Source organism: Diceros bicornis, chromosome 3, assembly GCF_020826845.1.
Source record: "Diceros bicornis minor isolate mBicDic1 chromosome 3, mDicBic1.mat.cur, whole genome shotgun sequence".
Classification (NCBI taxonomy): domain Eukaryota; kingdom Metazoa; phylum Chordata; class Mammalia; order Perissodactyla; family Rhinocerotidae; genus Diceros; species Diceros bicornis.
Genome location: NC_080742.1, coordinates 97,786,634 through 97,812,152, shown reverse-complemented (window position 1 = coordinate 97,812,152; position 25,519 = coordinate 97,786,634). Strand labels below are relative to the sequence as shown.

Genomic DNA, 25,519 nt, shown 5'->3' with positions numbered 1-25,519 from the left:
GAGGTACACGGAGAGAAGCCTGTGAGTGGGTTAGGATTCCCTTTGTGTCAGTGGGTCACGGATGGTCTGTATTCTCACACTGTCTCACGCTTGGCCTTTAGCAATTTGTTAACAATTTTCCCTGAATTCTTCTTGTCCTGCTTGTATGACGTCCAGTGGCCTCTTTTCCAGGTTAAGCAAGTGCTTGTGTCTCGTCTCTTTTGGAAGTGCCTTTCATTCAGTTGCAGGTGAATTGATTGCCCTGCACCTTCTGCAATTTGATGGGTTCAAGAAGAGTGAATTTGTAGATTGTCTGGCGAGTTTCTGTTGTGAAGGTGGGAACAGTGCTCTTTGTAGCTCTCTACATCCAAAGCAGAAGCCAGAAATTTCTCTTCCCTCCCCCTTTTAAAGTTAACAATATAATTTACTCTGAGATGTTTGACTATCCTTACTTCCTGTATCTCTTGCAACCTTTCCTAATTCTTTAATAGTTTGAGTACTTGTCTAAAAATATTTTCACTGTGGGTCTGTTGTGTGGCAAAAATTCTGAGGTCTTATAAGCCTGGAATAATTTTACTACACCTTCACATTTGAGTGATGGTTTTGGATATGAAATTGAAGGTAAGATATTTTCTGTCAATACTTTAAAAGTATTGCTTCATTTTCTGATCGTGATGTTAGTCTGATTGTTGCTCCTCAAAGATAATGTTTCTAGGGGAGACAAACCAGAAATGGGATATGCTGAAAGAAATGTAAACTTAATAGCTTAGAGAAAATTATAAATAAGAAAATTATAAAATTAATAAGATACTGGCAAAGGATACTGGTGGTAGTATCTTTTAGGCAAGAAAAAAAATTTTTTTTCCTGTTTGGCCTTATTTTTCTTGAAGTAGACCACATTTAATTGTGTTTGTGTATGTCTTAGCATCACTGGGCAACAGTTTATTATGAAATTGAAATAGGTAATATCGGAAAAACTTAAATAGGTAACTTTCATAAACAATAGGGCATTAGTTGAGAGGCTCAACATGAATTTAAGTTAAAAAAAATCACCTAAAAAGATTATAGATTATTTCTATCACCTGTTAATGTAAGACATTATGAAAGTTCATGGAGTAGATACTACAGAGGTAATGGTGGAAACTTTAATGCCTGAGAAGAAAGATTTGGGTATAGCAGCCATGAATGTATTGTGAAGAGAAAATATATCCAAGAGGAGTAGTTCTTTAAATTCTGTACTTTATAAGGGTTCCTTATTAGGCATATATTCTATAAGTGTATATTGTTTTTTGTCCTTTAATTTTTTAAATGTTTTTTTTAAATTAATAGATTTTACTGTTTAGAACAATTTTAGGTTTATAGAAAAATTGAGTAGATGGTACAGAGAGTTTCCATCCCCCCCCACCCCTCAATTTCCCCTATTATTAGCGTTGTGCATTAGTGTGGTACATTTGTGACATCTGATAAACCAGTATTGATACATTATTATTAACTGAAGTCCGTAGTTTATATTATGGTTCATTATTTGTGTTATATACTGCTATGAGTTTTGATAAATACATGATGTCATGTATATGCCATTACGGTGTATCATACGAAATAGTTTCACCGCTCTAAAAATCCCCTATGCTCCACCCATTCATCCTTTTCCTACCCCTATTAAACACTTTCACTAACTCCGTTAGTCACTCACTGTTTAACCCAGTAACCACTTAAATTTATATTTTTATATCTTTCCATGTGTGTATGTGTGTGTTTGGTATATATATCATGCATAAAGAACATTCCATCCACTGGTTAAATAGAACTTTGTCACCACTTGTTTTACAGAGCTGGTATGTAATTGAGTGTTCATTAAACTCTGCCTTCTTCCCCAGCCTTAGCTTTACTTTCTTTATTCTTTTTTAATACTTCAGTTTTTTGAATCAGATTTTTTTTTTTTTTTTGGTGAGGAAGGTCGGCCCTAAACTAATACCTGTTGCCAGTCTTCCTCTTTTTGTGTGAGGAAGATTGTCACTGAGCTAACATCTGTGCCAGTCTTATTCTATTTTGTATGTGGGATGCCACCACAGCATGGCTTGATGAGCGGTGTGTAGGTCCGTGCCTGGGATCCAAACCTGTGAACCCTGGACTGCTGAAGCAGAGCGCACGAACTTAACCATTACGCCACCGGGCCAGCCCCTTGAATCAGATTTAAAAGAAAATTGTTTTTCTAAGTACAAACTAGAATCTTTTTAGTTTGGTATGTTTACTACTTTACAAATCATACTGTGGAAAAGTAGAGTTTCAAATGTATAATTGTTATTAAACTTAGTTATTCTTATGGTATAGACATATATAAAAGCTTAGCTTGCACTAAAGACATAGTATTTAATTTTAAAGCACAAATATCTGTAGTTGTCTGTCACTTAAAATAGTTAAATAAAACTGCTTTCTCCTTTTCTGTCTTCCTTACGTTTCATTTCTACCAGTGAACAGCTCTGTGCTTTTTGTTACTGTGGTGAAAAAAGTTCCTTAGGACAAGGAGACTTGAAACAATTTAGAGTGACGCCTGGATTTATCTTGCCATGGAAAAACCAACCTTCTAACAGGAAGGACATTGATGACCACAGCGACGGAAGCTGTGAGAAAATACCAAACTCAGCACCACGAAAACAAAGAGGACAGAGAAAGTAAGCAATTTTGAAATTAAATGGTTGGAATGGAATAAGACTTGATATAATTTATTTTCACCACAATGTTCATGAATATATAAGGAGTTGTTAATGAGGATTTTCTCATGTTTTCAACATTCATAGGTTCGTACGGATGCTGTATGACTCACCATTAACCCAACAAACACACTTTTTCTCAAGATTTCTTATTTTAGAAAAAGTTTATCGTATAAGTGTATAAACAAAATCACAAAAGTTAACTTTTAGAAGAAAACTTTAAACAACATAACATAAACCTAGACGCAGTTCATGCAATTTACTATTAATGGAAAGAAGATAAAACGATTAATGAAGTCTTTCTTTTCTTCCTCTAAGTTTTTAATTGTTTGTAAGAGTATAACATAACAGAATAGCAATAGCAAAGTGGTTTTCACTACTCGTATTCTTTATGTGTCATTTATTTATTTATTTTTGTGGTTCAGAAAATGTTGAGCTGTGCTGTAAACTCTTATCATAATACAATGTTAACTTTCTTTCTAAGTAATTGTATTCTGAGAATGCCTTTTCTAAGATTAAAGAAGATGCTCTTTTTTTAATGAAATAAGAATTTACTAAGATATTTGTATAACTATATACGTGTGTCTATATTCATGGACATTATTATCACCCAAAACTCTTATCTAATATGTTTTCTTTTGGAGTTAAATTTTTTTTATATGTTGTAGAGTTTTGTTTAAAGGCCATCCTGATATGTGGACCGGCTCTGGTAGTTGAGGGAGTAGAAGTTTCTGTAGTCGATGAGAGAAGTGTAAAAAATGTAGCTTGGAAAGCTAACCAGCTCTGCTCCTTGAGGATGATGATGTAATCATCCAAGTGCTTATGTGGCTTTTATCCAAATTTAAGTACTAAGGCATTGTTGTGTTGTACTTATTTGATTGGCTCCTTCTTTTGGGCTGCTGCCTGTGCCTTGAAGACCTGAAGTAGGAAATGAAACAATAATAAGAAAGAGAATCTTTTGAAAGAATTTAAGGTGGAACAGCTTAAGGAAGTTTAGAAGTACTGTGTTTAGAGAGTGGTAATGTTTTAAAGGCCATAGCCAGATTAAATATAAGAGCTTTACCTTTTGTGATCGATTGAGTGCTCACATCCTAATAAAATGTATCAAAAGTCCAGCAAACTTATAATGTCTATCAGTAATTAGCAAATTTAATGGCCTGCACGGGGTTAGATCTTATATCCTCATGTGCTGCCTTGAATAAAAGCAATTATATGAACACTTGTTCTGGGAAATACAGTTGAGCTTCATTTATTTACTTACTTTATAAATTAAGTGAATTTTTAGTGAAAACTTTTATAAGCTAAGATAATTATGTAAAACTAGGCTTGGTTTAATGGAAGTCTTTATATACACTTAGTGTTTACCAAGTTACTAAGTAATGATAACAAGCCAGTTGGTGGACCTTAGGAATAAAGCACATTTATAAAATTTGGAAATCATTTAGGGGTAGACAATTAATTTAGCTTGGTAATGATTTTAAATATTTATAAAGTATGTTACTAATGAATTATAAACCAGATAAACAGCTAGTTAAAAATTTTTTTAATTTGAAAAGGAGATTTTTAAAATAGTTTTCCTCTCTTGGTGCACTAAATATAAGAATATATAATCAAGGATTCTTTTTCTCTTTCCTTTTGTTTTAGACTTAAAATTTTGGGGGGATATATTTCTGCTGACTTCTCCTGATGTTCTTTCCTAAGCTGGGCTACTGTCATCCTAAGAGTTGACACCAGCATCTTACTGATATGGCATATACATAAAAACTGGTTGTAAAACTTGAAGGTGATATTTGATTAAGCTGCTGGTTAGGAACTGGTTAGTAAAAAACTGGTTAATCATTCCATTGGTTTTTTTTTATTTTGGTGGGGAAGATTGGCCCTCAGCTAACATCTGTTGCTAATCTTCCTCTTTTTGCTTGAGGAAGATTGTCGCTGAGCTAACATCTGTGCCTATCTTCCTCTATTTTGTATGTGGGACACTGCCACAGCATGGCCTGATGAGTAGTGCAGGTCCGCACCTGGGATCTGAACCCATAAATCCCTGGCCGCTGAAGCAGAGCATGCGAACCCAACCGCTACACCACTGGGCCAGCCCCTCCATTGGTTTTTATACCCATTCCCCCCATCAAATACTGGTGTAAAGAAAATATGTTAAAACAATACATTAGTCTTTATAGATGAACTCTTAGTCTTTTTTTCCCTCCCAATAAAATGACAATGATTAGTAATGAAGAATATATTCATAGGAATGGAGATTATATTTATAGGAAGGAGTTTGTTCTCATTTTACTGTGGGCATTTATAAAAATGCGAATTTAAAGTTAGCATAGCATGCCAAACTTTTTGAAAAAGTGAGTCTATGCATTTCTAATGCTGAACTTTAAAAATACTGGTTATTTTTATATGGTTTGATATTTAAATGTACTTATTGAAATATGTTAATACTTTTTTTCTTTCAATGATTCCAGGTATAAAAAAGTTTAGTACCCTGGTCATTGTGCTGATTTTCTCTTAATAGGAATCATGATAAATATCCAGCATACAGAAGTGCAGTGAGTTATGATCTATATTCAATAGTGATTTAATCCAGAATTATGATCAGGTTAAATACTATGATATCAGGAGAAGATTAAAGTTTAAGTGCCAGTCATCTGATTTCCCATATTGAATGTTTAAACACAATAGTAGTCATTGTTTACTTAATGATCTCAATTAATATCTGAAGTAGAGGGCCTTGAAAGTCTGAAATCTTCCGTATGTTGTATACCTTATTCAGTGTTCATTTTTAAATTGTAGATTTTGCTGTTACACTATCTTCCTTATTCCCCAAGCCACTAGTAGCTATTTTGTTTTTGCTTTTTGCTTCTGATTTGTGAGGTAAAGTCTTGGTAGAGAATTCTTGCATCGTCATGCCACAGACCAGCTGTCGAGATTTGTCGAGAGGACCATAAGAAAGCTCCAGCTGACACGTCCCACTCCCACTCCCACTCCCTCCCTCTTCACGCTTTGTAGTGGGTTTTCATTTCCCCTGGGAAATAACCTTTCTTTACGTAAAATTAATGGCCAGATCTACTGTGGTAGTCCTCACAATAAAGCAAATGAAAATTTCTGATTTGATTGATTTATGTTTTGTAAGCATTTAACTAAGGCTAAAGGAAATATTCATTTTTTGTGATTAAAATATGGTTCCTATTAGAATATTAGAGTGTCAGTTTTTTAAAAAATATATAGAATGGCAAAATAAATTTGCAACTGTAATTTTTAACACTTCCTTATGGATTTGAAGACTTTTTAAAGTTTTACATGATAAAATGTAGCAATCCACTGTTATATTGTACTATGAATGATAACAGATGTATTCTAAAAGTTGTTTTAAGACATTTATGCCTAATAAATTAAAATTGATTTGACAATTCATTATATTTGAGTTGTGATAAAACAAAACCATTTTCTACTTGTTATCACTCTCATATCTATTTTATTTTATTTTATTTTTCCAGAGAACGATCTCTTCAGCAGAATATAGTATCTTGTGTAAGCGTCAGCACTCAGACTGCTTCAGATGATCAGGCTGGTAAATTATGGGATGAACTCAGTCTGGTAGGCCTTCCAGATGCCATTGATGTCCAGGCCTTATTTGATCCTACAGGTATGAATTGATCTTCGGTGATAACTACCTCTTGATTCTGTAAGCATTTTAATTTTAGTGAATTCTCAAGTAAATAGTAAATACTTTTCATTTAGAATAAATACTTTTCATTTAGAAATAATTACAATCACACTGTCAAAGATGTCATTGTTAAGTATGCCTGCTTAGGTTAAATAAATTGTCTAATTATGTTTACCTAATTTATTTACTAGCTGCACAGGGCCAATACTGGGCTGGATGCTTTTATAAATATTTGCATTTACTCTTGCGTAGATAGCAATGCCATGGAGATCTGACAATTGAGGAAACAAAATTTTAAAGGAATCTCTGAGAATTTGGGGAACATGGCAGTCTGGGTCTGTTTAATGTAGGGGTAAAGGGCAATAGATCTTAGCCATGTGGGTATTCTGTTGTAACAGTTTAGTAACCCATACTCCTGATACGGTGCTGTTGGGATTTTGAGTAAATTTCATTCTGCAGTTGAACTGCATGTTGATTGATAGTGGTTCAAGTGCTATGTGATAGAGAATTTAAGGACTGAGCTGTTATTAACGATTGATGTGGGCTTTTGGTGTGGGATGGAGCAGAATAGAGGGTGTATATGTACCTTATTTGCCATACATTCTCTTGCTTATGAACAAAGTATTAAATAATGTTCTTTCTATTTTATGTAAAGATACCAAATAAAATATCTTATAGTAATATTTAAATAAAATGACTAAAAACTAATTTTTTTTGTTGAAGAAATAATCACTAATTCAGTGATTTTCAAACTTTTATCTGCATCAGAATCACCTGGAGGGCTTGTTAAAACATAGATTTCTGGACACCACTGCAAGAGTTTTTGATTCAGTACGTCTTGGTTGTGATCTGAGGTTTTGCATTTTTAACAAGTTCCCAGATGATACCGATGCTGTGGTCCAGAGACTGGACCACCTTTTTAGAAGGGCTGCTGTAGTGGTGCCACAGATATGGGATACCGTTGTGTATTTACACATTAGAGTTGATTTGGGGGTTTTATGTCTTTACTTATTAGTGTTAATGTATTTAATGTTTATTCATTTGCTCCTTTTCACTTGAACCATTTTAGGCACTTGTTGGGCTCATCACCGTTGTATGGAGTGGTCACTGGGAGTATGCCAGATGGAAGAACCATTAGTGAACGTGGACAAAGCTGTTGTCTCAGGGAGCACAGAAGTAAGTAGAAGAAAGATTAAACAACAGCTTTATAAATTTACTCTAGTTAACATAAAGGTTCACTTGCAAGAATTATTTATTAAATGATTACTATAAAGTAAAAACTCTTCAAATAGGAAATTACTAATTTATATCCAAGAATAGTTTGTACAAACCACTAGAATATAATGTTAAGTTGTGCAGTAAATGTAAATCTTTAAAAATATTTTACATTTAAATCAGAAATTAAAATTTTTAGGAATGAAAATTACTAATTATACTTATGTCCATGTTGTTATTCTTTAAGACAAAACTATTTGATGAAGGTTTAAAATGAGAGACAGATTTGACGAGATCTTTAGTCCACAATGTAGACTAGCTTTGTTTGATGTTTTAAAAATTGATTAAAATGTTTCTTTTCAATCAAGTTGGCAGTTCAGTTTGTCTTTTTGGCACTATCCCAAAGTAATATCATGTACACAGTCTCCTGTCTTTCAAAGCTTTCACTGTGATTTTCATGTAATTTTGAAACGAGCACAGAAATAAATGCAACATTTACCTTGCATCTATAAAGGCAACAAACTCTCTGAAGTGAAATTGCTTTGCTGCTTACAAATTCCCTTTGGTTTTTTGTTTATGTATGTATGTATGTATGTGAGGAAGATCAGCCCTGAGCTAACATCCATGCCAATCCTCCTCTTTTTGCTGAGGAAGACCGGTCCTGAGCTAACATCTATTGCCAATCCTCCTCCTTTTTTTTCCCTTTTTCTTCCCTTTTTCTCCCCAAAGCCCCAGTAGATAGTTGTTATATGTCATAGTTGCACATCCTTCTTAGTTGCTGAATATGGGACGCCGCCTCAGCATCGCCGGACAAGCGGTACGTCGGTGCGCGCCTGGGATCCGAACCCGGGCTGCCAGTAGCGAAGTGCTTGCACTTAACCACTGAGCCATGGGGCTGCCCACCCCCACTTTGGTTTTTGACAAGTGTATTCAGGAGAAATGAAACAGCCCTTCCAAAGGAATATTAAAAATGGAATTTTTGACCGTAGAAACTGTGGGCTTTAATAGATCGAATATAGGTAAAACTTTCAAAAATATAGTTGGGACAAGGACTTAGATTCAAGTAATTATTCAATTATTATAACATTAGCTTTACTCAAATTATCAAAATGATCTAATTTACATGAATGAGTAACTCTCACCTCAAGATTAGTCAAGTTAGACTGCTTGTTTTGGAAATGCAGCATTACATTTAAATGATTATGTTACCAAATTTTGAGCAATATGATGCATAATAGTAAATTCTACAGTCTGAATATACTTAGGTGGCCAGATCAAGACTGTGGTAGATCAATGAGAGCTATTTCTCCATGAACTAATTCCGGAGTAGCTTTGGATTATTTTGTGGCAGTGAAAAGTATTATAGGAAAGGAAATGAACAAAGGCTAAAATAAACTTCGTGGTGTTGGACTGGAATCAGAGGACTCAATATAAACTCATGGTTTTTAATATTTATACAAATTCAGAAAACTTGATGTATGTATATGCGTGAGTTAGTATGTATACATATATTTCCTAGCTTTGTTCGCTAAGAGGTTACTTAAAAGAAAGCTTGCCTCATCCTATCCTTTTTGGACAGAAGATATCATTTTTTTTCTTTGAATACTTATTGATTAATATTGAAATGGAATTTAGAGATTAAGGCTATACCCTACCCCTGACAGAGGAGTCAAGGGCCATGGGAGACATGCATTCCTTTACTTTATCTAGGGGTTAGTAGTGAGTGGGCCCAAGCAGATGGAACGCAGATAGAGTACAGTCATGCACTGCATAGTGACGTTTCAGTCAGCAACGGACCACATACACGATGGTGGTCCCGTAAGATTAGTACCATATAGCCTAAGTGTGTAGTAGGCTATACCATCTAGGTTTGTGTAAGTACTGTAAGGGAGGAAGATATTTTCCTCTGTCCTTCTAGGTTCTTCTGGCTGGTCTAAGAATTAAATGGACATGAGACAGATTAACAGGAGAAAAACAAACAAAAGTTTAATAGCGTGTATTCATGGGAGAAACCGAGGAAAACTGAGTAACTTGCCAAAATGACTAAAGCTCTCACTTAAATACCATCCTCAGGTAAAGACATAAGAAAATGTTGGGGTGGGGAGGGTCAGAGACTTCAAAGGAAAGGAAGGCAATTCACAGATAGATGAAAAGGATCAGACATTTGGAAAACAAGTGTTTGGCCAAGTAGAAACAGAAGAACACAGAGGGGAGCCAGCAAACAGGCTTTTCTAGGTTCCTCCCTGTCTACCAGGTAGATCGTATTATGCTAAGGTGATAGCTTGCTTCCTGAGACAGGTTTTTTTATCTGAATTATTTTAGGCAGTTAAGGGGGAGGTAATAAGAAAAACTTTCTGAGTCTTTTGTTTTTAAAAATAATCAGCCTAAAATAATCCTCATGTTAAAGAGATGCATTTTGGGGTAGCAGATTTTGTTTCCCTTCAGTGCACTCTATGATGTTCGCACAAGGACAGAATCACCTGATGACGCATCTCTCAGAACATAGCCCTGTCATTAAGTGACGCACAACTGTTGGAGTAGATGGAGAGATGAGATTAGAAGGAAACCAATGGCAGTGTTATCAAACCTTTACTTCTCCACTAGATTCAATCAATCAAAACTTACAGTAGTGTCAGTGTTTTATTGCGACTTCTACTGTTTTTTGTTTTTCTCCGTTATCAAATAGGCACAGGACAGATCAGTTAACTAGAACTATTTTTGTTTGTTTGCCCCTAAGAAAAGAAGAGTTTGTCTCACTGACAAAAATTCAAACATATAACAACACATTTGTTGATAAGGCTGTGGGGAAATAGGTACTCTTATACTTTGCTAGTGGGAATGCAAATTGGTATAAATCTTCTGGGGCGAAATTTGGCGATACCTAACAAACTACATATGCACTTATCTTTTGACCTTCCTGGGAATCTATCCTGAAAATATGCCTCCTATAATACAAAATACTTGTGCTATTCCAAGTTAATAATTGCAGCATTGTTTAATTTGCAAAATACTGGAAACAACCTAAATGACTACACATAGTAGAATGGTTGAATAAACTATGGTATGGTTCATACAGTGGAATCCTGTGCAGCTGTAAAATACATCAAGGAATGTCTCTACAACCTGATGTGAAGTGGTTTCAATATATACTTGTAAGTGAAAAAAAAAGTGCAAAAGACCATTTATGGTGTTCAACCCTTTGTGTAAGAAAGAATGAGATAGAAGAAAATATACATGCACATGCTAATTTGTAGAAGAGAAATACAGGAAGGATAAACTAGAAACTAAAGAGATCGGTTACCTATGGAGAGTGAGTGGGAAAGTGGTCGGATGAAGACAGGAATGGGATTGGTATAGCGGGGATGAAGAGTGACAGACACTTCTCATATATGTCTTTTTGTATAGCTCTGACTCTTAGAACCATAAGAATGTTTCACATACCCTCTAAATAAGCAATTACAACCATCTAGAATATGGAGGAACCCAAAAAGGAATAGCAAAATTTCACACTGAAGGGGATAGGGAAGAAGAGAGCTAACCTAAGTAACAGGAAGATAGTATCTTGACTGGGTACCCATGAAGCTAAAGACAAAAGAACTGCACATGCATGTGTAATCTAGTGAGTACATGTGTTTCTCACAGGGGTACGGGTTAGCAATTCTGAAACTACTTTATGTTTATACTATAAGTGAACAAATAAGTATATGGTAGTTAATGAGAACTAGGTTTTTCACATTGGAGAAAGGAGCTACCAATAAAAAAAAGGCTAAAATGAGTTTTGTGGTGTTGGAATGGAATCAGAGATATCAGTATAAACTTGTCGTTTTTAATATTTATAGAGACAGATACAGAAATACAGATGTGTATATGCACGAGTTAGTATGAGTACATATATTTCCTAGCTCTGTCTGCTGTGAAGGCCTGGAAGCGATGACCGCCAGTAGCAGTGTGCATACCTAGTGCCCAGATCTTGGTTTCTAACCACTGTTCTCCAATAAAAGGAACCAGGGCTCCTTGAGAGTAGTTCATGGTGCATGGAAAATATGAGATGAGGTGCCAGAAAGTAAGAAAGTGCTCAAAAAGATGTGGACTTATTAAAAGCACAGGAGCCAACCTGAAGGAGTTCCTAAGAGCTGCACCAATTTGAGCAACCATAAAAAATAATGATGGTATTGGGTTTTAATCCGTAGAATAAAATAAGTACACGAGTCTGTATTGATATAAATAAGTGGCGTATGTCGAGTCACACCACTCCTCTACCTAACACTCTTCAGTGACTTCCCATTTCTTTCAGAGAAAAGAAGCCAGTTCTTACTAACCTGTAAGGCTCTCCATGATCTTCACCACCCAGCACTAGTACTTCTAAGATAGCACCCGCTATAACTCTTCCCCTCATTTGCTTCCTTCAGCCACACTGACCTCCTTGGTCTTCCTCAAGTACACTAGACATATGTCCACCTCAGGGCCTTTGCAGTTCCTGCTCCCTCTCTGGTGAATATTCTTCTTAGATATATGCATGGCGTGCTCCCTCATTTCCTTTAGGTATTTGTTCAAGAGTTAGCTTATCAGTGAGGGCTTTGCTGGGCTCCCTATTGAAAATGTCAAGTGCCTCCTCCTCCCGTAATATCCCTGCTGTATTGTTTCTTCCTTTGCACTTATCACCATCTCGCATAGTGTATATTTACTTAATAACCTTGTTTATCTCCCCTCACTAGAATAATAGTGCCATTCCTACAAGGATCTTTTTCTGTTTTGGTCATTCCTCAATAAATATTTGTAGCCTAAATGAATAGAACCAAAGCTCATTCATGGAATCATGCCTAGTTACAAGAAGGAAGTCTGAAGTGCTGAAGTGTTAAAGGAGGTCACCAATGTGGTTAATTTTATACAAGTTTATAAATTCATAATTGCCTAAAAAAATCTTAAGAGTTAATCTTCACAATTCTACATAAGCCAAAGGGTGTGGGGGAGACAGACAGTGACAATGAAAATCTGTGATACCTCAAAAGGTCCCTAGGGGCAAAGTGTGTAAAAGTGCTGTTGAACTTAGAATACATTTGTATTTTACCAAAAGAGAGATGTTCGAAATTTGTTGACCTTTATTTTGATGACATGTGGCTGAATGTATCATGATATCTACCTTTGTTTTTAAAGAAAATAAACATTTCATCTGCCTCTTTAAGATAAAGGTGACGTTTCAATAATGGGAACGTAATGACTTTTCAAAGAAACCTGTGCAGGGGGCTGAGCATTTTGAAAACAGCTGGTTGGAACTATTTCTATTGATGTTTTATTGCCAGAAACAATGAAAGTTGGTAACAAACAAACAAACAACAAAATATTCTCACATTTTTTGCCAAAAAATTGTGGATACAGAATTTCCTGATCTGTTTAAAATATTCTAAAGAGTTTTGGTATGTTTTAAACTCATTTGTTCAAAAATGAGTACTTTTTGATTACGGAAGGTGAAAATTTACTAGCTAAATTTTGATAATTTTGGTTGGGATTGAAAAATGGTTGTGGAAATAATGTAGTACTTCTGTTTAGATCTCCTTATTTTTGTGAGAATCCTTAAAAAAAGAACCCCAAACCTGTGGCAGATATTGAAATAAAGTGAAGTAAGAATCAGGCCTTTCAGTCTGAGGAGGAAGAGAACAAAGTACAAGGCTCTTATGGAGGGGTTGTAGTATTCTCTAAACTTTTTGATTGTGCACATCTTTCAATAAGAAATATTGGAGCATGCATCTGTATTATACATTCTTATTTGAATATGTATCTCTCCTTTATGTCACTTAGCAACATTTGTAAGTTTACACTGTGTGAGTCTTTTATTAATTTTGGTCCCCCCAACTAGGGCTGTAAGCACCATGAGGGCATGGATAATATCTGTTTTGGTTTATTATTTTATCTCTATTGCTTAACAAAGTATCTGGAACATAATAAAGTCATTTATGGGATAAATGTGTGCATGAATGGAATTTGCCAGTGAAGGAGAATGTGAAGTGCATTAGCTTGAATGGAGAGGAATGTGCTACTGGCACCTAGTGGCTGCCGCTAAACACCCTACAATGCACAGGACGGCCTCCCACAAGGAATTACCCAGCTCAAAATGTCAATGATGCTGAGATTGAGAAATCCTAGTTTAATTAATAGTATTATTCCTATTATAAAATTAATATGTTTACTGTAATTTCGTTAATTGTTAAATGGCATTCTTTATTGAGCAATTTAGTTTTTCTGGAATTTCCTTCAGATTGTTTTTCAGTTTTTCCGGGGGAGCTTGATCTTTTGCTAGGTGGAAGAGTGTGCTAACCCATGAACCTGTGTTTCAGGCAAGGTAATGGTGTTTTTCTTTTAATTTCCTCTTTGGAGCCCTGGGGGTGCCATCAACATCTTGGAAGTCTGGATAATTTGAATATTACCAAGGGAATTGTTTAATTCTGCATGCTACAGATGTTTGATCATTTATTTCCCTAAAGCCCCTCTTTCCTGCTCTCCGCTCATTGCCCCCCAAAAGAAAGAACCTGTAAACCTTCAACTTGTATTTCTGTTCTTTTAACTAGTTCTGAATCAAATGTTCAGTGCCTTACTCTATAAGTAGAACATTAAAATATTACTCATATTGTCTCCCTGCTCAGAATTGATAATTTCTTATGCTCTCTCCACCCTCATCTCCTGCCACAACTCCATATTGAAATTCCATTGTATTGTACTGATTTTGTGCCAGGTGTCTATGTAAAACCAACTGAATTCTGTGGGAAGAGTTGTAAGTTTTTTGTATTTTGGGTTCTTTTTGTAGACTGCAAAAGAGAGCAATATAAATAGCTTTTCTGTAATAAAATTGTAGTACACGTTAAGAATGTAGGTAAGCAATGTAATGTAAATGTAATTTTGGTAAAAAAAAGTTAAAATCAGTATACAGTAAAAGTCTCTCTCCACACCCCTCCTCTAACCAGTTGAAAGTGGATTTATATAAGATAATTTAAAATATTTTGGTCTGCATCTCTGTGTAAGGTGTGATTTGCAGGTACCTATTTTATCGATAATGTTGTCTGGTACTGTTTTATTTTTTTATACCATCCTAGTGCTTTGCAATGTAAATTTTAAAAAATTATCAAAGTATATTTTGTTCATTTTCCTCTTTAGTTTTTTAAGAGGAAGGAGCAAACATTCACAGGTCTGAATTGTGTATTTGTGCTGGGGGTTCACAAGACTAACTCCACATGGAGACTTACTAGAGGGACTCATAGGACTCAGCATAGAGTTATAATTATGGCTGAGACTTATTGCTGGGATGTCGTAAGGGTATATAATGGAAGGATCTCAATGGAAAAAGACACTGACAAGGTCTGGAAGAATCCATGTGCAGGCTTCCTGGCACTTTCCATCCCACGAGGGGTCACACAGAGCACCCTCCTCCCCCAGCAATGGAAATGCAGCAACGTGTGTGCGAGATGCTCCTGCCCTGAGAAGCTCAAGGTCTTTACTGGGGGCTGTCACATAGGCACCCTCTGCCTAGCACATGCCAGAAGGAAAGCCACATTGTTTGCAGATAGTCTAGGTACAGTAAACTACTTTTATCACTTAGGGAACTGTGGGAACCCTCCAGAAATCCAAATTCCCAGATGCCAGCTGTATAAGCAGGCCTCTCTAAGGATAGTAGCAGACCTGCTATATTAACTCTTTTTTGCACAGTACTAAAATTGGATTGTGTTTCAATTTCAACATATTTCTGTTTACAGGACTATAGTAGGTGCTTTTTAGTATACAGTGTTGAATTATGCCCCATCATAGAGAGGCTGTGGTAAGTGCCGTAGTGGTTATGTAAAAGAACTTTGTAACTTTGATCAGAGGAAAGGTATTGATTAGGATACTTTTGACTGTGTGTAACAGAAAAATCCTGCATTTAATTCTGAAGACTACTTTGTCTGATATTAATATATCCAGTCCAGCTGTCTTTTGACTAGTATAAGCATGGTATATATTATTTCATCCTTATATTTTAACCTATTTATGTCTTTATATTTAATGTGCATTTCTTTCAGGCACTGGTTTTGGTTTTTTAAATCTAATCTGACAATCTCTGCTTTTTACTTGGGGTGTTTAGGCCATGGACATTGAATGTGATTGTCTTCCTGTTTTTTTCCATTTGTCTCTTTATTTGTTTCTTTTTTCCTGCATTCTTTTGGATTGAGCATTTTTTATGATGTCTTTTCATCTCTTTTTTTGGATTATTACCTATAACTTTTTGTTTTGTTATTTTATTAGTTGCTTTAGGATTTATAGTATACATCTTTCAACTTATCATAGTCTACCTTCAAGTGATATTATATAGTTTCTTGTGTAATAAAAGTATACTTCCGTTTCCTTCCATTTTTATCTTCCTGGACTTTGTTTTATTGCTGTCATGCATTTGACTTTTTCATATGTTATAAAGTCTGTAAGATATTATTGTTATTTTTGATTAAAAGGTCAGATATCTTTTAGGGAGACTTAAGTAATAAAAAAAAAATTAAATATATTTATCCATGTAGTTACCACTTCTGGTGCTCTTTATTCCTTTGTGTAGATCCGTATTTTCACCTGGTATCATTTTGTTTCTGCCTGAAGGACGTCCTTTAACATTTTTTGCAGTGCCGGTCTGCAGGTGATGAATTCTTCCAGCATTTGTATTTCTTAAGTACCCTTATTTCGCCTTCATTTTTGAAACATATTTTTGCCAGGTATAGAATACTAGTTGGCTTTTTTCCCTCCCGTTCTTTAAAGATGTTGTGCTGCAATCTTCTTGTTTGCATTGTTTCTGATGAACAATCTGGTGTCGTCCTTATCTTTGTTCCTCTGTGCATAACATGTCTTTTTATCTGGATACTTTTAATATTGTATCACTGATTTGGGACAATTTGATTATGTTATGCTTTGGTGTAATTTTTTGTATGTTGCTCATGCTTGGGGTTTGTTGAGTTTCTTGGATCTGTGAGTTTATAGTTCTCATTATGGTTAGAAAGTTTTTGGCAGTTGTTTCTTCAAATATTTTTTCTGTTCCTCCTCTCTTTCGTTTCTTTTGGGGACTCTACTTACCTAAATATTAGGCCATTTGAAGTTGTCTCACTCCTCACTAATGCTTTTTTTCATTTTTTTAGATTTTTTTCCCTCTGTGCTTAGTTTTAGTTTCTGTTTTTATGTCTTCAAGTTCACTAATCTTTTCTTCTGCAATTTCTAATCTGCTATTAATCATATCCAGTGTAATTTTCATCTCAGATATTGTTTTTATTTTATGAAATGTGATTTGGGTCTCTTGCATGTCTCTACTTAGTTTTTTGAACATATTATACTTATAATAACTGTTTTAATGTCCTTCTCTGCTAATTTTAATATCTGTGTCAGTTCTGGGTCAGTTTTGGTTGATTGATTATTTTCAATTTGGATTGTGGTTTCCTGCTTCTTTGTATGCCTGGTCGTCTTTATTTGGAGGCCAGACATTGTGAATTTTACCTTGTTGGGTGCTGGATATTTTTTACAGTAGGAAATCAGGAATTAGATTGATGGGTAGTTAAGTGGCTTCATCATGCCAAATTGCCAGGTTCTTACGTTCTTTATTGTACATCCACAGTATACTGGTCTCTTCCTTGGTCCAGTTCTTCGCATAGTCAAAAGATGGTGGACAGGAGCCCTAAGCGTCATACGCTCATGATAACATTCAGAAATAGAAGAAAAAAGAACCTTTTCTTGATTATTCTTTTAGTTAAGGAAAATTCTTTCTATATGCTTTCCTCTACCCTAGCAGATTTCTCCCAGCATCTCATTAAGTAGAATTACTTCCTATGTTCATGCCTTAAACCAATAACCAATAAAAGTGTTGAGACAGCCACCATTTGATTAGACTATGATTCTCCTCTGGGGCCAGGGACGGTACCTACCCCTTCTGAAGCACATTGCTGCTTAGAGGAGGGGTGGATATCTGAACAAAACTGAGATCCTGAGGAAGGAAGCAGATGGGTTGGATGTTTTATAGTTAACTAATGATGTCTGTTATTGCAAACACATTTTGACTATAGGAACCTGAAAATATTTAAAAAGTAGGAAAGATTTAAGATGGTGCTTGGAGGATGGGTAAGTTTCCATAGGTTGACGTAGAAAGTCTAGACAAAGCGTCATCTTGAATAAAGTTTTAAAGTATGAGAGTATGTGGATTTTGGAAAAATGGCACATATATGGGAATGACTGGAGAATGAGGAGGGTGGGAAAGAGCGGAAATAGGAATGGAAAAGGTCCTTAGCTTTGTATGCTAAGCTGAGGAATTTCATTGGTGAAGTTTCTCAATAAGAAGAGCAGCGTTAACAGATGTGAACTCGTCTAGCCTTTTGTAGTTAAATTGGAAGAGGTTTACTTAAAGACAAAAATGTTTAGGATTACTGCTACAATTAAAGGTCAATGAATGTAAGTTTCTGAGTTTAGGTATTATGTGGGATATATAAAGATAGAATGTTGCTGGGATAGAATGAGTAGTATTGGACTCTATGAATTAGATGGAGTTGCAGATGTCTGTAGTTTCAAGCCTGAGTATGTGGGAGGATTAGGAGTTTTGTTTTGGCTGTAGTGAGCCTTAAACCCCATGAAATGTCTATGGGACTAGTGTTAGGGTTGGAATCATAGACAATTTCCTAACCAGCAATGACAGCAAATCATACTGCCAATGGAGAACATTAAACAAGAGGAGAAAAGAAGATGCAAGATTGACCCTGTAGTCAATGTTCAGAGGAAGAAGTCCAGTAAAGAGATGAATGCGACATAGAATGAAAGTTATAGGAAGTGTACTAGGAATTACTGAGTCTGGATTAATAAATTTAAGAAGGTATGGCCAATGACTTCGGATGTGTTTTTGTACTGTAAGATTTTCTAAGTAAAACATAATTACATATTTAATGGGGGAGAATTAGGAGTTTTGACTTATTCTGTGTCTGACATTGTTAGCTAATGTTGTGACATATTCACCAAGTCCTGCTACCTGTCTATACTCAGTTTCTTCATTTTGTGTAGTCAGAAATTATATTATCACTTCACTCTAAAATGCAAGACTATAAGGAAGGCATCAAAGATCAATTATGGATTATTCCATCAGAATGCTAAATACAAAGTCTGGATACAGCAAGAAAATCCAAGATTTGACCTTGGAATGCTGTTAGGTACACTGATACCCAAAAATTGATGTTTGTTTTCTTTCACCCTGCCAATTTGATTCTTAAATTTTTATTAGAAATTAAGTTGGGTAGAAGCTAAGAGGAAAATGGAAATTTCTGTTTTGGAAAATTAAGAGTTTGATATGCGTATTTGGTAAAATACGGTTAAATTTGGAAGGCCTATTCAGTGAAGATGTCTTTGGCCTTAGTGTTTTTCTCAGTAAAAGTCATAATTTGTTTTTAATCTTTCATTTTAGTTTTAATTAAGTTTGATTTAAAGAAATAAACTTACCTTTGTGATGAGTTGAGTGGTATTCTTTGATATTGTGAAGAATCCCTTTGATGTAAAGCATGGGAGTGGGGGCGGAGAATAACATGAACTTACATATGCATAAAATACCTTTTGAAGGCACATAGGAAACTGGTAAAATTCTTTGCCTGTGGGTAATTTGTCCTGTGTTGCTCTATATAAGGTAACTTTTCATTGTATACCCTTTAGAAAGTTTTGAATTTTGAATCATGATAATGTATTTATTTAAAAAACTAAAACACTTTTAGTAGTTTCTAATGTATCCTTGTTCATGTGGGACGAATGAACGAAAGTTCATTTCTATAGTTTTGCCCTAAAATTTAAATATTTTTGATTTTTATGTATTGTGTGATATAGGAGTCCAGTTTCATCTTCTCACATATGGAGAGCCATTTGTTACTATATCCTTTATTGAAACCTCTTTTCTTTTGTCCACTCATTTGAAATATTATTCTGTCATCTAACAAATGTTCAATATATGTGTGGATTGTTTCTAAGCTCTTTATTTTAGTTCATTTGTATATTTATATATCCCAGTGACAATAGCACACCCAGTGCTATAGTTTTATGATAAAATATAACTCAATATCTGGTAGGGCAGGTATTACTTCTCCTTCCACCCATAGCAGAGAAACTTATGTTAGATTAGCTCTCCTCTGAGAAGAACTAGAAAAGCTGGATAAAATATTTTTTCCAAGAAATTCTTACAGGTATTGGAGAATGGTCAGAGAGGTGAGGACTTCAGGGAGTGAGAGTCCAGAAGAAAGGGTTATGTGAGAGATCAGCCTGACCTTAACTTAAATCCTTTTCCCCTTGAGGCATTTGTCCAACTGATAAAAGACCAGCTGAGAGGCTGGAAAGCTGAGAAGAGTTTCTGGTAGCCTATAGAAGTGGGAAGACAAAAACAGGATTTAGGGGCCATTAGTACTAGAGACTTTCATTTGGGACCCCTAAAGGCTACATCAGAGGTTAGCAAATTATGGCCTGTGGGTCAAATCCAGTCCACCACCTGTGTTTATATGGCCCAACAAGCCAGGATGGTTTTTACGTTGTAATTGGTTAAAAAAATTGAAAGAATATATTTCATAACACATGAAAATCATATGAAATTTAAATTTTAGTGTCCATAAATAAAGTTTTATTGGAACAAAGCCACGCCCGCTCATTTGCATATTATCTATGGCTTCTACTACACCAACGTGACAGAGTTAAGTTGTTGCTGCAGAGACCACATATGCTTTGCATTGCTGTGGGCATGCTACAAATCACAGTGACACAATTATAATTCATCGGTGTTTGATTGCCACATATATTGTCCTGGCATCTTATTTATTCCTTTTATTACTGGTGCACACCTATCATGTTAAGAAAAGAAGAGGAAAGTGGACTTCATCTGTAGTGCTTTTAAGGCATGGTGGAGTGGATTCCATTGTTACCACATTAGTTGGCAAAGCATTATATTTATTATGCTGGGACAATATAGCTATGCTAAAAGAAAACAATACCTGTCAACATTACCAGACTGAGTACTCATCGCACTATTCCCAACTCACAGGAAAGTAATGATCAGAAAAAATAGTAAATTAAAATGGACTGTCTCTTCACAGCAAAAATTATATATGAAAGTGAAAAATGAAAACGAGGTTACAACTAAAGTAAATTTGTGAGTGGCTGATTTATTAATGAAGCAAGGAAAACCATTTATCAGTGGTGAGTTAATTAAATCGTGTTTGACTACAACAGTTGAAGAAGTGTGTGCACAGGAAATAAACTTGTCGAAGATTATTAGCCTTTCAGCAAGAATAGTTGTTTTAAAAGTTGAGGACATTGTGAGCAATATCAATAGTCATTTTAAAAACAAAGCAAATGATTTCTAGTGGTTTTCCTAGGCTCTTGATGAGTCAATAGATGTTACTGCTCCGTTGTTTACTCTAGGTGTTAGTGCTGAGTATGAAGTTACTGAAGAATTAGTTTTTCTGAATAGTCTGCATGAAACAACTACAGAGAACATATTATCAAAGAAGTCGAAAACACTAATTCAGTACAACCTGAAGTGAGATCTGCTAAGATATGTTACAACTTATAGTGGTAAAAATAAGTATGGAGCAGAAAAAGGCTTTAGTTGGACAAATTTACAAAACTTGTTAAAACATGATGGTGTTTAAAAACCTGTGCTTATTCATTGCATTCGTTTATCAGCAGGTACTTTGCAGAAGATATTTAAATCTGCCATGGGTTATTAAACTAATAGTGTAATGGTGAGTTTCATTCACTGTTATGGATGTCACCATCTCAATTCTAAGAATTTTGGTTAGAAGTCGAAGCTGAATATACCGAATTGCCCCATCATGGAGCAGTTTGATGACTTAGCAGTGGTAAAGTTTTATTGTAATTTTTCAAATTTAAGGCTCAGATTAAAATTTTTCTGAATAAGAAGATTACCCTCAACCTCTAAATCAAATACTTAATGGACTAGGAAGTTAACTTTTACTGCAGACTTGATAATATTTCCTAGTGAATTCAGCCTAAAATTACAAGGTGAAGCACTGCTTTTGTAAAGATTTATTTATTTATTTTCCCCCCAAAGCCCCAGTAGATAGTTGTATGTCATAGTTGCACAGCCTTCTAGTTGCCGTATGTGGGACGCGGCCTCAGCATGGCTGGAGAAGCGGTGCGTCGGTGTGCGCCCGGGATCCGAACCTGGGCTGCCAGCATCAGAGAGCACGCACTTAACTGCTAAGCCACAGGGCCGGCCCCGAAGCACTGCTTTTATGTGAAACTTACACTGTAGTAAAGTCTTTTCTACAGCTAGTGTTGTTTGAATCACAGGTAATGTCAGGCTGTTTTATATACTCTTTTCATATTATCAAAATTTAAAATGAAAAGCAAGATCTCCATTCCCACATAAATTTGGTACAGAAGTATTATCCAGGCTCATACTATAGTTACAGTTGCAGTTTTTGGACCTCAAGGCAAGTACAAAGGAAATTTCCATATTTCAAATCCATTTAACTGTGTAATTGAGGAGCTTTAGCCTATCTTTCATTGAAAGTGATCGTTCTGCAATATAATGACATGCTAAAAGCAAAGATCAAGAGAAGACTCTAATTTATAAATGCCTTTTAAAGATGAATATGTGCAGATAAAATTATATGCTTGTGAACTGATATCAGTATTTGGCAGTACCTCTGTGTGAAAAGATTTTTTTCAAAGATGGATATGTAAAATTTCATTGTATATCAGAATGAACAGATGAACATTTACAATCTATGTTGATGGTAGGGAAGAGTAGCTTTGAACTCTGGTTAAGTGAAATAATATCCTCCCTCCAAATTCCATTCTTTTTGTTAGTAGCCTGTGTTACAGAAAAATCATACTTGATTATTATATCTTGAATAGCAACAGTAGTTATTAAAAATTTGTGGAAATTTGTTTTTTCTCTTGGTACATAAGTACTTACATAATATCCTTGAATTCGCCTCACGTCCCAGAAAGCCTAACATATTTACTATCTGGCCCTTTTCGGAAAAAGTTTGCTGATTTCTGGGCTACACCCTCAGAATAAGGGAAAACTGAAAAAAAAAAAAAATCTGTCTTCACAAAGACTTGAAACCCAGCTTTAAATCAGTTCATGTACAGATTGAATTAAAGTTATCTTCTCTAGCCTAAGTGCCTGTCTGAAGAAAAAAATAAATCTTCTCTGGTGGAAAATAACATCATCTGGTGCCTCAAAATATCTCTGCAGTCTTTCAAAAACAAATTTCAGCAATAAGTCCGAAATTACCAGACATACTAGAAGATAAGAGCAAATCACTGAGGGCCGGCCCCGTGGCTTGGTGGTGAAGTGCGCGCGCTCCGATGCTGGCGGCCCGGGTTCGGATCCCGGGTGCGCACCGAGGCACCACTTCTCCGTGCATCCTGAGGCTGAGTCCCACATACAGCAACTAGAAGCATGTGCAGCTATGACATACGACTATCTACTGGGGCTTTGGGGAAAAAAATAAATAAATAAAATCTTTAAAAAAAAAAAAAGAGCAAATCACTGAAAATCAAGAGAAAGAACAATAATAGGAAAATGTCATCGAGTCCTTATTGGCCTTTTGCATTTATTTCCACATAAGATTATAGAATTTTGAAAAGATAATATAGGAGAATATATTTGCAAAGGAATTCTTAAGACACAGAAAGCACTGACTATAAAGGAAAATATTGAAGAATTCAACTACATTAGAAAGATAACTTCTGTTAATAAAAGATACCGTAAGAGTGAAAACACAAGCCCTAGAGAGGAAGAAGATAATAGCAACAAATATGGCCAAGAAAGGAATCATTTCTAGAGTATATAAAATAACTACAATAAGAAAAGCAAAGACAACCCAATAGAGAAATGAGCAGAGGTCTTAAACAGGCAATTTACAAAAGCAATAATCCAAGCATATGAAAAGGTACACAGTGCCGTTAGTAATCAGGAAATGCAAATTGAAGCTGCACAGAGATAGCATTACATACCTATCAGATCAGCAAAAATTACGCCTGAATGCAGTTAAGAGTTGGTGTGGATTTGGATCAGTGGAAACTCATACACTCTGCTGGTGAGAGAGAGTGAAAATTGGAACAGTCATTTGGGAAAACAGATTGTAATTATCTAGTAAAGTTGAAGAGACATCTATTCTTTGACCCAACAGTTTCACTCCTATTTATGTACCTTTATGACATAATGTTTTCAAACTTTTTAGTCTTAGGACGCCTTTACACTCTTATTTTGAAAGATTAATGTCTAGCTTAATAGAAGACAGCTGAATTCTCATATCTGCTTCTGCATTGAGTGTTGAAGTATGCTCTTTTGCTTGAAGCATATAAAGAAAATCCAGGGGCCAGCCCGGTGGCTTAGCGGTTAAGTGCACGTGCTCCGCTACTGGCGGCCCGGGTTCAGATCCCGCGCGCGCACCGACACACTGCTTCTCCGGCCATGCTGAGGCCGCGTCCCACATACAACAACTAGAAGGATGTGCAACTATGACAAACAGCTATCTACTGGGGGGCTTTGGGGAAAAAAAGGAGGAGGATTGGCAATAGATGTTAGCTCAGAGCCGGTCTTCCTCAGCAAAAAAAGAGGAGGATTAGCACGGATGTTAGCTCAGGGCTGATCTCCCTCACAAAAAAAAAAGAAAAAAAGAAAATCCAGCCACAAAAAGATACATATTAGGAAAAGGGAAAATTTTAATTGCCATTTCATATAATTATGAATATTCCTGTTTGATACTACACCAAAACTTGACAAGTAGTAGTTTCTTAGAGGTTTGGTCCAATGTGGAATCTGAAACCTTATCAATGAACTTTTCTTTACTCTTTAATATTATAATCCATTATCTTACAGTTTCAATGGATCTTTTACCCATGTGTGATTTTATAACGTTATTAATTGATCTTTTGGAAAATATTGGTTCATTAAATATTCTAGATATTCTAAATATTGACACATTTTAATAACAAAAGTCGCATTTGGTTTGATGACCCTGATCTCATCAGAAAAGTCTTGAAGTTTTGGGAAGCAATCAAACTCAATGTGGTAGATATAAGTTTTCTAAATTTTGTCATTGGCCACAAATGCTATCAGTTGTTTTCCTTGAGGTGACGGGCTCACTGTTAATTTTTGAAGAAATGTCTGTCAGATAATCAAGCCTGAATAATCGTTGTTTGTCCCTTTTTCTGCCGTGTAAAAATGGGATTCTCTGAAAAAGCATTTATTTCAGTTTACAAATCAAATGGTCACAGAAGTGCCTTTCCTCAAGAAAACCTTCATACTTTGGTGCAGCAGAGTTACTTCATGCTTCTTTTGTTGCACAGATCTTTAAAAGGTGTATTCAGGGATTGAGATTTTAAAAATCAATAATTATACTGCTTCATCAGTGATATTTTTAAATGAAACTAGCGTTATTTTTACTGCAGTTGTAGAGCTAGTTGAGAACGTAATAACTGCTAGTACAGCTTGGTGCCACTGCCTTGATTACTGCAAAGGCACCAGCAATTTTACCCACTATTTCTTTTGCAGCATGTGCAAATATCAACACAGTGAAAATGGTAAATAATGTCTTATTATGAACAAACCTTTGGCCTCATGGACCCCTTGAAAAGGTCTCAGGGACCAACACGCCTCAGAGGCCTGTGGATCACTCTGAGAACTTCTTAGAAAAATACTTGCACATGTGTGTCAGGATACATGTAGAAGAATGTATAGGGTAGCTTTTTTTTTTTTTTAAATGATAGCTACGCTACAAACTGGAAGCAATGCAAATTTTTAGGTAACTAGATTGTGATGTATTCATCGAAGGGAATACTGTATAGCAATGAAAATGCATGGACTACAGCTACAGAAATCAAATGGTTGATTCCCATGAATGTATGTTGAATTGAAGCTAAGTCACAAAAGAATTCCTATAGTATGTTTCTATTTAAA

At 35.5% G+C, this 25,519-nt stretch overlaps 1 protein-coding gene across 14 annotated transcripts in view; it reads left to right on the top strand.

Moving 5' to 3' along the window:
• Positions 1 to 25,519, top strand: part of KMT2C (lysine methyltransferase 2C) — a 281,910-nt gene that overhangs the window by 101,987 nt on the left and 154,404 nt on the right. For all 14 annotated transcript variants that reach the window (XM_058533734.1, XM_058533631.1, XM_058533656.1 and 11 more), the window contains 3 exons: positions 2,451 to 2,651; positions 6,191 to 6,339; positions 7,430 to 7,536. In XM_058533734.1, the coding sequence (XP_058389717.1) occupies positions 2,451 to 2,651; positions 6,191 to 6,339; positions 7,430 to 7,536 (457 nt within the window). The remainder of the gene's footprint in view (positions 1 to 2,450; positions 2,652 to 6,190; positions 6,340 to 7,429; positions 7,537 to 25,519) is intronic.